Genomic DNA, 16,881 nt, shown 5'->3' on the forward strand with positions numbered 1-16,881 from the left:
GTATTTTAATGCGATTACCACTGTTGTAAGGACTAGAATCTAGCACTGAAGAAATGACCAGTTCCTGCAGGATATATATTCCTGTTCGTGAGACCAAAAAGCTAATAGATGTAATAGTTATTTTTCTATGCCATTATATTGAAATCAATAATGTGTAATATTAATTCGTATTGATATAGGATTTGTATATCAGACAAATCCTAATTCAGTTCTAATTGACGTAAATGCCAATTCGAATAATATGGAAAAATGTTTGACGTCAAGAATCTGTGAGTAAATGGAAATCACTTGCAAACGTATATAACCTTCATTTAGTCAATTCTGTTCGTAATTTACTTGTAAAACAATAGATTGTTATTCCTCTCTTGAAATTTATTATTAAAAACATTTGCATCTCGTATAAAATAAATATTATCTAAAAGGACACTGTAATTGGTACTTCTTGGAATAAGAATCCGTATTTAGACCTTTTACTGCCTTAATCCCAAATTTGCCGTATTGTTACAAAGAAATAAAAGTAAAATTTCATTTTTTAATTACAGTGGAATTCGTTTATTATGACGGCTTAGTATGAAGTAATTGCAGGGTTGAGTTTGTTTTTCATATTAAATTCTCTNTTTTTCTGTTAATAAATATAAACAATTTGTAGTTTTTCTCTCTATTAAATTAAATAACTAACCAAAATAGAAAGTTGTTCATTTTCTAAGACTATACTTTGTATGACGCCCGCTTAGTATGACGTGCTTGTCATTTCCCTTCGATGTCATTATAAGCGGATTTTACTGCACTTTGTATTTTGTTTAATGAAGAATAACAAAACAGCCAGTGGTTAGGAAATTGATCAGAATATAAATCGGGACGAGCAGTTGCAGCGGTGCAAAAGTTTCGCTGAATTAATTAAAATTGAAGGCAGCGAGCGCGATGCTAAAAAAAGTCAAAGTGCCCCGTCTGGACTATTGGGTCCACCACTCACTCTCTTTCTTTGTTTCTCCATCAGAACGCACGGGGGCTAGTATACACCGTTTTTATCGATTGAAACTGAAAATTCCGAGAAAAAGCCCAGTTATTTAAACTCACTCCACGGCGGCCCGAATCATTTATCAAAGTTGAAAAACAAATGAATATTCTTCCCTCCTCGGTCGGCTCTCTCCGATCATACGAGTGGATAATGGAAACGCAACAAAAAATACAAAAAGGCCCGCGCCCAAGTGAGACAGATATAGGCGTTCGCTGTTCGAACACAATGCACTCGTACAATGGAAAAAAATGCTCTCTCTCGCGGCTCGCCCATCCACCCCGGGAACTTCGTTCGTCCATCCGTCGTCGCCGAAGCGATGAGAACGAAAGAGATGGAAGACATGTATAGAGACGGAGGACTAATCGCCACCAACCAACTGCAGCCACAAAAGTTACAATCAATCACAAAATTAAAAATTTACGTAACAAAGGGACAGGTCTGGACAGTAGAGTGGTTGCAAAAATATGAAACCCTTTTCGACAGGCGCTTAAATAATTTTTCAATTAGAAAATTTATGAAATAAACATCAGGGAATCCCAAGACTTAATAACAGTTTTTTGCAGCATTATTGAAACTTGCATTTAAGTCAGTCTTAAGACTGATTGGACACGCACCTACACTTTTCTATCCAGAGCTAATCTTATTATTTACTGGACGAAAAGAAACATAAAAGTTTTGATTATGTTCGATTAATATAAAAATAATCCCTAACCTAACCTACCCTTTTCCTGTTCAATAAAACCAATTATTTTTTAGCCAAATCGTACTCAAGCGAATGTTCATTTTTATCGCTGCAGTTGGATTGCGACCGATCAGTTGAACGCGAGTCGTTACGTTGGTTCATTTAAAATCGCGCGATTAATTATGATTTTTGGAATTTCGGTCCGGACAGTAACACAAAAAGGTCATACGGCTCCTTCTTGCGATTCCCGTCTTTGATTAATAACGACACGGACGATAAATGAAGGAAGTTAAACGGAAAATACTTGCTGCAGCAGACCTGCAACAAATTGTTCCGTCTTAATATTTAATAAAAGTAATATTTTTAACAGTCCAACGAAACAAACTGCAAACCTAATTTTTCATACCTCTACTCATAATCGTGGTTGTTTTTTTTTTTTTGTTAGCATATAATAATCCCTTCTTCATAACGATGGAATTATCGTCATCATCACAAGGTCGTCAGTCCTAAAACTGGTTGGAGACCTCCACTCTTTCCTATCTTGGTATAATCTTCGTATTTCCCTAAAACTAGAACAACCCACATCCTTAACTATTTGCGAACAGTAATCTAATCCAGGTATACCTCTACCCCTCTTAACTCCCGTTTCTGCCTGTAATATGTCTCTGACTAGACCTTCATGCCTGAGAAGGTGTCCTACCAACCTATCTCTTCTTCTATGGAGTCCTCTGTTCCCCTATTCTTTCTAATACCTCTTCATTTCTAACCTTCTCTATCCACTCATCTAGAGTTGTCAATTGCAAGAACTTCATATCCCGTTGATTAATGGATTATAGATGGCAAGTTGGTAAAAATATAAATTATGTATCTTGTAGTTCATTGTAAGACTACGTACAATCAACCGGCAGCTGCTCCTGTCCAATCGACGTAAATTTAATAATAAAGAAACCGAGTTTCCGGGGTTGAACTTGGTAGCATATTTTAATTAAAAGTTGAAGTTAATTGAGCACCGATGAAGAGCCACGGTATCTTTTTGCAAGCCCATAATGCATATTATGATGGTCATTTATTGCGTTCGCGTTCTTGTTTATGTTATAACTTAATTCAATTTATTCACTAATTGCATCAATTCACTCCGAGTGTACATGCAAATTGATGACTTGCAACATTTTTTTGACATACGTACACATATAAGTAAATAATGTATTATTAATTTAAATCTGTATGAAAATAAATAAAAGTAAAACAAAAATACTGGTATGCAAGGGAAGAAAAACTAGGAAAAGAGCGCATATAAAGATAGGAGACGAAAGATTAGAAGAAGTGGCTGATTTTAGGTATCTAGGAAGTCAAATAAGTCAGGACGAAAGGAATAGTAGAGGGATATAAAGCAGAGGATAGCACGGGGTCGAGTCGCCTTCAATAAAAAGAAGTTACTTCTATGCTAGCGAGCGATTAATTTATAAATTAGAAGAAGATTATTAAAGGTGTATGTTTGGAGCGCGGCGCTGTACGGGTGCGAAACATGGACGGTGGACGCTGCAGAAAAGAAAAGGTTAGAAGCATTCGAAATGTGGTGTTACNTCTAGAAATTAACTTTCAATCACTGTAATTATAAATATTAGCAGAAATTGATGATTATAATTGGATAATTATAAAAATTGGACAATGTATTTAATTTTACGGTTGGTAAAACTTCAAGAACATATTAAAAATGTAAAAGCTGATTTTTAGCATGTCATTTCCTCTTCGAGACTAAAAAACGGATAAGAAAAGAATTCCCACTCGAACCGTCAACATATACATAACTCACTTTATATTATACATTTTTCTGCCTATATGTATAACATCCCATGTAAAAGAAATAAAGCGAAACCACTTATAACTTATTACCTACCTACGTATTGATTATTTATGGTTATATACATATACACAGATTTTGTCATCTTTAGGTTATGTGTAACGAGAGTTAAAAAAATATTTAATTAAAGCGTCCATAAAAATGAACAAGTATTTATGGATTATAAACTTACGACAAAGTTATTTTCCCTTTATATAATGTGCACTATAATTTGTCGCTGGATTGCTACTAATTGCTAAAACTTGACGCACCAACCTCTTATTGCAAAGCAGACAAAATTCTAGCCTGATATCTAGCTGGCACTGCACATAGTTAAATAAAAATGAGGTAAAAAATACTGTAAAGCTATAAAATTTGTCGCTGGAAGATGGTACCTTTATCCATTTTGTCACTAATCCTCCAGTTGTTTAGCGAAAACGCGTCAAGGTGGTACCACATATAATGCATCTCAGAACAGAAATTGTCTAGAAAAATAAGGGCTAAAATTTGTCGCTGGAAGATGGTACCTTAATCCATTTTGTCGTTAGTCTATACGCCAGTTGTATAGTAAAAAACGACTGGAGAGCCGTCAAAGTGGTTCTACACATAGTGTATGTCAGAATAGAAATGATCTAGAAAAATGCTCTAACTGTTAATTGTCGTTGAAAGGTGGTACTTTTTTACCTGTTTTGTCATTAGTCTATTCAGTTTTTCAGCGAAAAGCGACTGGAGAGACGTCAATGTGGCAATACTCTCAGAACAGAAAAGACAGAGAAAAATACTGTAGGGGCTATAATTTTTGTCGTTTAAAAGTGGTACTTTTATCCGTTTTGTCGCTAGTCTATCCAGCTTCTCAGCGGAAAGCGACTGGAGTGACGCCAAGGATGCTATACACATGGCGAATCTCAGAACAGAAAGGGTAGAGAAAAATACTATAGAGGCTATAATTTGTCGCTGCAAGAGTGGTACTTTAACTCATTTTGTCACTAATCTATCTTCCAGCTATCTGATGAAAAGCGACTAAAGAACCGCCAAGGTGGCGCTACACAGAGGATACCTCAGAACAAAAATACTCTAAGGAATATAATTTGTCACTGAAAGATGGTACTTTTACTCATTTTGTCGATAGTCTATCTGTCAGCTGTTTGGTAAAAAACGACTGGAAAGCCGTCAAGATGGCACTACACATAGCGTATGTCGGAATAGAATAGGATATAATTAGTCGCTAATTTGTAGCTGAAATTTTGTCGCAAATCCAGCCTTAAGCTAATAAGTGAAAAATAATTGCAGAGCCGTGAAGTTGGCGCTACACATAGCCTATTTCGGAAAATTACTGATAAATTAGCAAAAAACTATGGTACAATATTTCGATTTGGGGCATGCTGATATGTGTAGTGCCAACTTGAGGACTCTCCAATCTTCTCGAGATTGGACTTACGACAAAATTGGAAAAATTCAGCAAGAAATTATCTACTAATTACAGCCCTTGCAATATTTCTCTAGATACGCTATCTACAGTGTCACCAAGCAGGTACTAAGACCAGAATTTTCCGATAGCCGATTGGAGCTTCAAATATTTGTATTTGGTAACAATGAAGCGACAAATTATAGTGGATTTAGAAAATGAGGAATACAACTTTGTAATGCTAGCTTAATATATATACATAAAAAGGTGCAGATTCGGTGCATTTGTAGATAATATATACATTTAAGTGTAATTACAATATTATATTCAAAAAATATTTACAATTTATTTCTACACACATAAAGCGTATACCTACTTACAACAAGATATTTGAATGGAAAACCTGTATTGTGTAGGCAAAACACAATAGTAAGATATTTTAAAAGACATTGCGCAATCCGTTTTCATTGTGTGTTGAAGTTTGAATTCGTAAAACCGCAAATTACAACAATGACCACGAGTGAGGTCGTTCGTTATAGACAAAAATATTAACAGATCTTTAATTGTTGTACGAATCGAGTTAAGGTGGGTACCCACGTTCGCCGAAAAACTGGTCGCAATTAACACGTGACCCGGTGTATTTAATTACCGCGATTTCTATCGCTTTTCAGCCATTTTGACAGATCTCGGATCTGGCTGCCGCGATAAATGCCCTAACAAACGGAGCGGACTCTTGCGCCACTGTCCGCAACACAAAAAGTCGATCGAACATTTTTTCGCTTAATTAGTTCAGTTCTTGATTGGTATTTGGCGAAAACGCCTACAACAAAAACGCCAATTTACCTAACAATTAATTAATTCCAAGTATTATCTGATTTTGCTACAATTACCGAACGAGATGACCTTCGGCTACCCATAATACAATGTCCCGAAAAAATATGTATAGTCACTACAACATTCAATGGCTAAATTTTATAAGCAACTGTTTATAACCATTGAATTGTGAATCATACCTATATAGACTTCTAAAGGGCGGTAAAACATCACCTATGTAACAATGAAGTATACAACAGAATTTTTAGAATTTTCGAAATTAATTGTCTATCTAGAATTACAGTATATTAAATAAATAATCCCAACAGTCGTCTGTCGTGGTGAATTTTGCCATAATACGCTAGAATCACTGCCTGTATTTTGATGCGATTACTACTGTTATAAGAACTAGAATCTACCACTGCAGAAATGGCCACTTCCTGCAGGACAAGACTGAATATGTTCCCGTTCATGAGACCAAAAAGCTAATAGGCCTAAAATGTCTATCTAGGATTATAAGAATGCGCACGAAATAACTGACATTAGAATTAAAACTACATTTTCGTGTCCATTTATAAAAATTTTTAGTCCAGAATTACATTCATGTACATACCCTATAATGTCTCTCTTTTCTTTAAAAATCAAATATTAAACAGCTTCTTGGAATTATAAGGAAAATAATTTGTTCGGATTCTAGAAATTAACTTTCAATCACTGTAATTATAAATATTAGCAGAAATTGATGATTATAATTGGATAAAGAGTGGCACGGCCAATAGCTTTACGGTTGGTAAAACTTCAAGAACATATTAAAAATGTAAAAGCTGATTTTTAGCATGTCATTTCCTCTTCGAGACTAAAAAACGGATAAGAAAAGAATTCCCACTCGAACCGTCAACATATACATAACTCACTTTATATTATACATTTTTCTGCCTATATGTATAACATCCCATGTAAAAGAAATAAAGCGAAACCACTTATAACTTATTACCTACCTACGTATTGATTATTTATGGTTATATACATATACACAGATTTTGTCATCTTTAGGTTATGTGTAACGAGAGTTAAAAAAATATTTAATTAAAGCGTCCATAAAAATGAACAAGTATTTATGGATTATAAACTTACGACAAAGTTATTTTCCCTTTATATAATGTGCACTATAATTTGTCGCTGGATTGCTACTAATTGCTAAAACTTGACGCACCAACCTCTTATTGCAAAGCAGACAAAATTCTAGCCTGATATCTAGCTGGCACTGCACATAGTTAAATAAAAATGAGGTAAAAAATACTGTAAAGCTATAAAATTTGTCGCTGGAAGATGGTACCTTTATCCATTTTGTCACTAATCCTCCAGTTGTTTAGCGAAAACGCGTCAAGGTGGTACCACATATAATGCATCTCAGAACAGAAATTGTCTAGAAAAATAAGGGCTAAAATTTGTCGCTGGAAGATGGTACCTTAATCCATTTTGTCGTTAGTCTATACGCCAGTTGTATAGTAAAAAACGACTGGAGAGCCGTCAAAGTGGTTCTACACATAGTGTATGTCAGAATAGAAATGATCTAGAAAAATGCTCTAACTGTTAATTGTCGTTGAAAGGTGGTACTTTTTTACCTGTTTTGTCATTAGTCTATTCAGTTTTTCAGCGAAAAGCGACTGGAGAGACGTCAATGTGGCAATACTCTCAGAACAGAAAAGACAGAGAAAAATACTGTAGGGGCTATAATTTTTGTCGTTTAAAAGTGGTACTTTTATCCGTTTTGTCGCTAGTCTATCCAGCTTCTCAGCGGAAAGCGACTGGAGTGACGCCAAGGATGCTATACACATGGCGAATCTCAGAACAGAAAGGGTAGAGAAAAATACTATAGAGGCTATAATTTGTCGCTGCAAGAGTGGTACTTTAACTCATTTTGTCACTAATCTATCTTCCAGCTATCTGATGAAAAGCGACTAAAGAACCGCCAAGGTGGCGCTACACAGAGGATACCTCAGAACAAAAATACTCTAAGGAATATAATTTGTCACTGAAAGATGGTACTTTTACTCATTTTGTCGATAGTCTATCTGTCAGCTGTTTGGTAAAAAACGACTGGAAAGCCGTCAAGATGGCACTACACATAGCGTATGTCGGAATAGAATAGGATATAATTAGTCGCTAATTTGTAGCTGAAATTTTGTCGCAAATCCAGCCTTAAGCTAATAAGTGAAAAATAATTGCAGAGCCGTGAAGTTGGCGCTACACATAGCCTATTTCGGAAAATTACTGATAAATTAGCAAAAAACTATGGTACAATATTTCGATTTGGGGCATGCTGATATGTGTAGTGCCAACTTGAGGACTCTCCAATCTTCTCGAGATTGGACTTACGACAAAATTGGAAAAATTCAGCAAGAAATTATCTACTAATTACAGCCCTTGCAATATTTCTCTAGATACGCTATCTACAGTGTCACCAAGCAGGTACTAAGACCAGAATTTTCCGATAGCCGATTGGAGCTTCAAATATTTGTATTTGGTAACAATGAAGCGACAAATTATAGTGGATTTAGAAAATGAGGAATACAACTTTGTAATGCTAGCTTAATATATATACATAAAAAGGTGCAGATTCGGTGCATTTGTAGATAATATATACATTTAAGTGTAATTACAATATTATATTCAAAAAATATTTACAATTTATTTCTACACACATAAAGCGTATACCTACTTACAACAAGATATTTGAATGGAAAACCTGTATTGTGTAGGCAAAACACAATAGTAAGATATTTTAAAAGACATTGCGCAATCCGTTTTCATTGTGTGTTGAAGTTTGAATTCGTAAAACCGCAAATTACAACAATGACCACGAGTGAGGTCGTTCGTTATAGACAAAAATATTAACAGATCTTTAATTGTTGTACGAATCGAGTTAAGGTGGGTACCCACGTTCGCCGAAAAACTGGTCGCAATTAACACGTGACCCGGTGTATTTAATTACCGCGATTTCTATCGCTTTTCAGCCATTTTGACAGATCTCGGATCTGGCTGCCGCGATAAATGCCCTAACAAACGGAGCGGACTCTTGCGCCACTGTCCGCAACACAAAAAGTCGATCGAACATTTTTTCGCTTAATTAGTTCAGTTCTTGATTGGTATTTGGCGAAAACGCCTACAACAAAAACGCCAATTTACCTAACAATTAATTAATTCCAAGTATTATCTGATTTTGCTACAATTACCGAACGAGATGACCTTCGGCTACCCATAATACAATGTCCCGAAAAAATATGTATAGTCACTACAACATTCAATGGCTAAATTTTATAAGCAACTGTTTATAACCATTGAATTGTGAATCATACCTATATAGACTTCTAAAGGGCGGTAAAACATCACCTATGTAACAATGAAGTATACAACAGAATTTTTAGAATTTTCGAAATTAATTGTCTATCTAGAATTACAGTATATTAAATAAATAATCCCAACAGTCGTCTGTCGTGGTGAATTTTGCCATAATACGCTAGAATCACTGCCTGTATTTTGATGCGATTACTACTGTTATAAGAACTAGAATCTACCACTGCAGAAATGGCCACTTCCTGCAGGACAAGACTGAATATGTTCCCGTTCATGAGACCAAAAAGCTAATAGGCCTAAAATGTCTATCTAGGATTATAAGAATGCGCACGAAATAACTGACATTAGAATTAAAACTACATTTTCGTGTCCATTTATAAAAATTTTTAGTCCAGAATTACATTCATGTACATACCCTATAATGTCTCTCTTTTCTTTAAAAATCAAATATTAAACAGCTTCTTGGAATTATAAGGAAAATAATTTGTTCGGATTCTAGAAATTAACTTTCAATCACTGTAATTATAAATATTAGCAGAAATTGATGATTATAATTGGATAATTATAAAAATTGGACAATGTATTTAATTTATTAATGATTGATTAAGATATTCCGCTCGTAATTTTTTTGGGATTCATAGAAATTCCAAAGTATCTCAGATTAAAAGATACGATATAATTTCATGATTGATTGTATTATTAAAAAGAAAATCACTTAAAAATTTTCATTGTAACTACTAATGGAAACCATTTAAGTAATGTCTAACAATTATATCCTGTTGTACATATTTCGTTGATTTGTATTGTTAAAGCTTTTACGTAATACTTCATAATTATTCTTTTTCTTGCGTTGGAAACGTGTTTATGTAATTTTTTCGCTTTCAAGCCTAAGAAAATTTCCCGCCCGCCAGGTCGCCGTGAGATTGATAATGTTTTTATCATAATTTGTAACAACAACGAATAACAATGAAAGAAATAGCACGCATTAGAAGGACATTTCCCGCTGACTTGCCGTAAATACAGTACTATATATACGTACCATTCATTGACACACACANAAAAGTAAAACAAAAATACTGGTATGCAAGGGAAGAAAAACTAGGAAAAGAGCGCATATAAAGATAGGAGACGAAAGATTAGAAGAAGTGGCTGATTTTAGGTATCTAGGAAGTCAAATAAGTCAGGACGAAAGGAATAGTAGAGGGATATAAAGCAGAGGATAGCACGGGGTCGAGTCGCCTTCAATAAAAAGAAGTTACTTCTATGCTAGCGAGCGATTAATTTATAAATTAGAAGAAGATTATTAAAGGTGTATGTTTGGAGCGCGGCGCTGTACGGGTGCGAAACATGGACGGTGGACGCTGCAGAAAAGAAAAGGTTAGAAGCATTCGAAATGTGGTGTTACCGGCGAATAATGAGGATATCGTGGATAGAGAACCAGTCTTAGAACTGACGACCTTATGATGATGATGATGAATCTAAATCCTAACAGAGGTGTTTATTTTGCCTTTGAGTGATTATCAGTAAAAACTTCATCATTTTATGATTCTAAAATTTGGATCTGATGAATAGGGGGAATGGTATTCTAGGGTAGTGTTTCAGTGGGATATTTTCGATTCGATGGCAATTTTTTTTTTACAAAGGGACATCAAAGTTTACAAATATTTTGGCTAATTCTTGACCTATTTTGATTATTGAGAAGTAACTAAAAACCGAAACAATCATGGTTTTGTGTGAAGGGCAAATTTCCGTTAATACAGAGTTATTTTTCTTGTTTAGATCATCTGCATTATTTCCTAAAAAGTGAAAGTACTATCGGTCGCAACACGCATTCAGGATTCTATTAAGTGTTGCGAATAATTGTTACTTGCGGGACCATTTAAAACGTATTTTCTAAATATTAACAGTTGTTTTACGACTAAAAATTTCTTGTAAGTGCGTTAGGCTGTCATTGCTGGCAAATTACCGTTTAAAACGTTTCAAATTGTACACGGAACACCTCATAATCGTTCTGTCGTATTAGGTACCCGCGTTCTCCTCGGGATTTATGTTTAAGTAAACTACTATAAAACTAAACGATGGATGTTGCCCACTACTCAGAATAACGCAGATGGTTGTACGTATTATACCATCGCACTCCGTTAAACATCTATGTATAACGACCAGATGCGAACGAACAAAACTTTTTTCAAATCTTAAAATGAGTGACAGTCTTGGACATTTGCCTTAAAATCTAAATCATAACCCAATTCTAGAGATGCATCGGTTAGTACTTTGGTTAATAGTTCATGTCTTCGTTCTAGAAAGCTTTTCACTAAATACCACCGTCGCCAACGTCTCGAACCATAGTCCCGTCTAAAAAGTCATTTAAACACTAAACCAATGAAATTTTGGTGCATTTTTAACGGGACAGCTGAATTGAAACCGTTGAAACGAGAACATAATGTTTGTAAACACTAAAAGTCTGCAAGGTGACAAAGTCATACTAACAAGTTATCGTTAATCAAAACCCGATATACCAACTACAAGAAACAAATTGTAACAGTTCGACCGTACTGATGTATTCCTGTTACTAATTCTGAAACAATGAATTTGTTGTCAAACTACCCAACTTCATATAATTTCCTTGACAACATTCTTTTCTTGTATAAATAATTTCTTTAGGGTACTACAACCAGTTTAAAAGGGATTCAGAATCGGTAGAACTTGAAACGGACATGATTATTACTTGTAAGTGTTAACAACCTCTGAACAACTACGTTAATGATTTTTTAATAGCGGTTTCGTGTTGAATAAGGATTTTGGAACGGATTTGAGAAACGAATTTGAATCCGAACTCATTTGCGACATTGTCATATCTACTGGATACGAAGAAGTTCAGTTTTCAGAATACTAGAATTATTTTTATATGAAATATTATACTGAAAATTCAATTTCTGAATTTTTTTGTTTACCCACTACACGCTACCTCGAATTAATGAGGAAAAAATTGTTGTTGTTATCACACCCCCGCCGGGATTCGAACCCGGGACCTTTGGCTTTACGCACCAATGTTCTGACCACTAAACTACGAGAGGTGACAACAGCAACCACGACCAACCGACCTACAAGGTTAACGATCCGTCGAACTGATGTAACTATATACTGAATATACTATGATTAAACATACATACAATTTAGACATCTTTTTAGAAGTGAGTTAGTTTAATAGGAAATATTATACTGAAAATTAAATTTCTGATTTTTTTTTTACCCACTATTTTAATAAATTAGTAGTTATTCATTTGTTTGTCCGCTCCTGCGCGATTTGTCGAGTTCGAATAACACATTATAACTCTCTTCGAGAGCCGAGGACTAATAATAATATATAGATAATTAGTCAAAACGAAAACAGGTTTGGAAGCTTTTACAAGAATATGTCAAAATTTGGTCTGGTAACTATCCGTCAACCGGAGGAGAGAAACGGAGTAATGGTCAATTTCCATATCTTTGATAAGCTGCTCCGTTCTCGGCTCACGAATTCCCAGTAACAATGCGATATTCGGATTTAGAGGCAAGGTTTAATTCATTAATTTACATTAAGTTAATTTATGATAAAAATCTGAAGTTGCTGTCTAGAACGTACGCTTCTCACAAACGACAGTGAAAACATTTTAAATCGACGGAACGACCAGGATTCTTTTCGGGCCAAGTCTTTAATCAAATTATTGATAAATTGAAATTATTATCTTCGGTAAGAAATGTAAGATATCCCACCACTTTAATACCTACACATCTCTGATAATCGAACCAACCGTGCAAGCTTACGTTGATATTTCAATGTGTAGTCGCTAAATTTGCATTAAAAAGACATAAATTTTCTCCTAATCATTGAACTTTTTGTAAAGATCTCAATTACAAGGCATACGCATCGCTAATTTCAAAAATACTTGGTAATTGTGCAGTTTACTGTTATGCTAAATAAGAATATGTATAACTAAATGTAAATACTCACTCCTTTCGCATTGCCTTTACCTACCGTAAACGTAAGACCATAATCAATTAAACAAAAGCCTCAAATCAAGGTCACGTCAAGTAAAGGCAACACTAGCGAAGTGAGTATTTTCGTAGCCGTATTTATTTTTCTTGAAATTCGGTTAGGTTGGGTTTGATTTGAAGCCCCCAACATGGTCTTGTTGAGAATAGTGAACAGCACAACATTAAAAATGTCAACGAAATCGGAAGTGCGTATATTAATCGAGACTTTCACCGAACTTTTTTTGATTTTGACACTTATTTTTGAAAATGTTTGCGCCACCTAATAAAAATATTGATTAATATTAATGAAAAACTGTCCAACAGAAAATTATATCCAACTTATGTCGAATCATCAAATAAAAGAGTCCTAATCAAAAGAAGCTAGATAAACAATCTCCGAATAGATTCTAACCCAGAGTTCGTTAAATGGTAAATTATTTTTTATTAAGAACGTTTAGTTAGGCAAGAATAATAACTATTATTATTATATTACAAAAATATGGCCAGTAGTTCCTCCTGATAAACATCAACATTGTTATTCAACTAAGAAAAAAAAAGACAGCATACACAAAAACCATTTCCAGCATATTAAGAAATCCATTATTGTTTGACGACCACCTTTTTGGCTGTTGCGGAGACGTAGATGGATAAAAAAAAAAACGAGCCGACTTTTTCAGCTTTCCATCCAGAATTCTCATTAATAATAATCTCCATAAACATACACAAGTCCTTCATTACGTATGTATTTTGAACACATTCGACTCAATTTAGACTCCGATTCGTTTTAAGAAAACGCCGAATCACGCCGTTTAATATTAAACAGATTAACTAAATGGACTTAAAGGGAGAAAGAAGCGAGAGGGGGTGGCAGCGGGGCGCTCTTCTTCGGGAAACATTTTCAAAGATACATCGTCGTTCCAGTAGATCTTTTAAAGAACGAAATGTATCCGAGCTTTGGTACAGTATGAAACAAAATTAAAGATACTACTAGCACATAAACCTAACGAAACTATTTCTCTCTAATAAAATAAAAAAACTGCATACTCATAACCTTTTTATATGCCTAAATAAGTTATTTCGTTGTTTTTTTTTTTGACACTATACTATACGTAATGTTTTTCTTTTGGTTTTCAGGTAAAATCCTAGAAAATTTGACGCTGAATCCGCCGCGCAAACTAAACCAAAGTCCGCCTTCGCAGCCGCCGACTCCGCCCAGTACGCCACTGTCACCGAAGGCTCATGATGTCCTAAACACCAAGTATACCTCATCGTCCGTACCTTTTCTACCTAACCTAACGATAACTCAAACGTCTAGTCCTAGTATACCTCACAACTCTAACCAGAGCTGTCAGAGAGGTCCGCTGGACCTCGATACGAAAAAACGCAAGATCTCATCCCACTACACGAACGGCACTGCGCTCAATTTTTCGCACATAGACGTCGAAAGTATGCGGATCAAGGGCGGCTCGGAAAGCAATTCGGGTGACCCAAAATTGATTGGACATTCCAGCCAACACAGTCCTGGGGTATGTTTAAAAACTGCTTCTCATTAAAATTAAGTTGATACTAATGAGGTATGTCAACCACTTAGATAACATAACAACACACAGACCTTACTGTTAGTTATTATTTTAGAAACCTTTAGGGTTCACATAAAAAGCTCTGGTTTGCTGTTTTCTTTAGCTTGATTTTAAAACGTGCGGCATGTCACTTACTAAAAGAAAGATTGATTTCAACAACATACATATCGGTGTCAGTTTTTCAACATAATTTTTACGAACCTAAAAGCCATTTAGCACACATCTAAAGCTCTCTAGTCCAAGTTATCGTGCCGCATTTTGAAAACATGCTGCCTGTTAATTAGTAAAGGAACAGCTAATTCCAATGTCTTACCGATATCTTTTCTGTACAAACCTAAAAGGCCTTTAGCTCTCACGTAGAATTTTCTAGATTACGGAATGTTATAAAAAACGAACAGCCTGTCAATTGCTAAACTAAATGCCATTTAGCATATACGTAAAGCTCTCTAAACAGAAACATTTCGAAAGCATGCTGCCTGTTAATTAGTAAAGGAACAACTGATTTCAATACCTTATCGATATATCAACAAATCTTATGACTTAGCACTCGGTGTACCTCTCCTTGCGATGTTATTTTACGAACTAAGTGTCGTTTAGCACACATCTAGAACTGCCTAGTTAACAACTACTTTGACATGATTTAACAGTAATCTGCCTGTCAATTAGTAAAAGATGAATTGATTTCAGTAAGTTATTGGTATTCTTTCGATAGCAAAATAGCGTTTAGCACTCATATAGAACTATCTAGTTTGCAATTTTCTTGGAATCCTTTGAAAACGGGCTATCTGTCAATTAGTAATAGCTTAATAGAATAATATTTAAAAAGTTTTTATGTAACTTATTGTCAAANCTATAATGTCTCTCTTTTCTTTAAAAATCAAATATTAAACAGCTTCTTGGAATTATAAGGAAAATAATTTGTTCGGATTCTAGAAATTAACTTTCAATCACTGTAATTATAAATATTAGCAGAAATTGATGATTATAATTGGATAATTATAAAAATTGGACAATGTATTTAATTTATTAATGATTGATTAAGATATTCCGCTCGTAATTTTTTTGGGATTCATAGAAATTCCAAAGTATCTCAGATTAAAAGATACGATATAATTTCATGATTGATTGTATTATTAAAAAGAAAATCACTTAAAAATTTTCATTGTAACTACTAATGGAAACCATTTAAGTAATGTCTAACAATTATATCCTGTTGTACATATTTCGTTGATTTGTATTGTTAAAGCTTTTACGTAATACTTCATAATTATTCTTTTTCTTGCGTTGGAAACGTGTTTATGTAATTTTTTCGCTTTCAAGCCTAAGAAAATTTCCCGCCCGCCAGGTCGCCGTGAGATTGATAATGTTTTTATCATAATTTGTAACAACAACGAATAACAATGAAAGAAATAGCACGCATTAGAAGGACATTTCCCGCTGACTTGCCGTAAATACAGTACTATATATACGTACCATTCATTGACACACACACACAAATATATACACACCTTAATACGTTCCAAACATTGCATTTATGTACAAACAAAATTTGGTTATTAGTCGCTGACCTTCGCAAAATGCAAAATTAGAACACTCTCGACCAAAACACCGGAACGAAAAATCGTTAATGGAATATTTATTTATCCTTTTCCTTATTGACTCTTCATTTGTCTCTATGATTGTGCTTTTCGTCACAAATGATAAATTGTATTGTATTGTTTACAACGTAAAATATAGCAAAAGGACATCATAAAGACGTAATAATTCCTTACTTAATGATCGATAAATAATTATCCCCATTTGGATTGTACTGTCCAACTTGGAATTATTTTATCATTACTATTTATCAAACAAAGTAAAATTTCATCACGCAGTACTAATATTGTTTTTCCAATACTTATATTACTGAAATGTATTCTTAACTTACTTAACTCGCCACCTAGAGGGAAAATATCTGAACTAAAACCGTATATGTATACAGTATATTAAATGAATAATCCCAAGATTCGTCTGTCGTGAATTTTGCCATAATACGCGACAGTTACTGCCTGTATTTTAATGCGATTACCACTGTTGTAAGGACTAGAATCTAGCACTGAAGAAATGACCAGTTCCTGCAGGATATATATTCCTGTTCGTGAGACCAAAAAGCTAATAGATGTAATAGTT

General features: G+C 34.5%; 1 protein-coding gene across 1 annotated transcript in view; it reads left to right on the forward strand.

Moving 5' to 3' along the window:
- LOC112905644 overlaps positions 1-14,685 on the forward strand; it is a 135,835-nt gene extending 121,150 nt beyond the window's left edge. The window contains exon 4 of the mRNA XM_025978444.1: positions 14,267-14,685. Within this exon, the coding sequence (XP_025834229.1) occupies positions 14,267-14,685 (419 nt within the window). The remainder of the gene's footprint in view (positions 1-14,266) is intronic.
- The last annotated feature ends 2,196 nt before the right edge of the window (positions 14,686-16,881 follow it).

This window comes from Agrilus planipennis, unplaced genomic scaffold (genome assembly GCF_000699045.2).
Source record: "Agrilus planipennis isolate EAB-ADULT unplaced genomic scaffold, Apla_2.0 scaffold6, whole genome shotgun sequence".
Taxonomy (NCBI): domain Eukaryota; kingdom Metazoa; phylum Arthropoda; class Insecta; order Coleoptera; family Buprestidae; genus Agrilus; species Agrilus planipennis.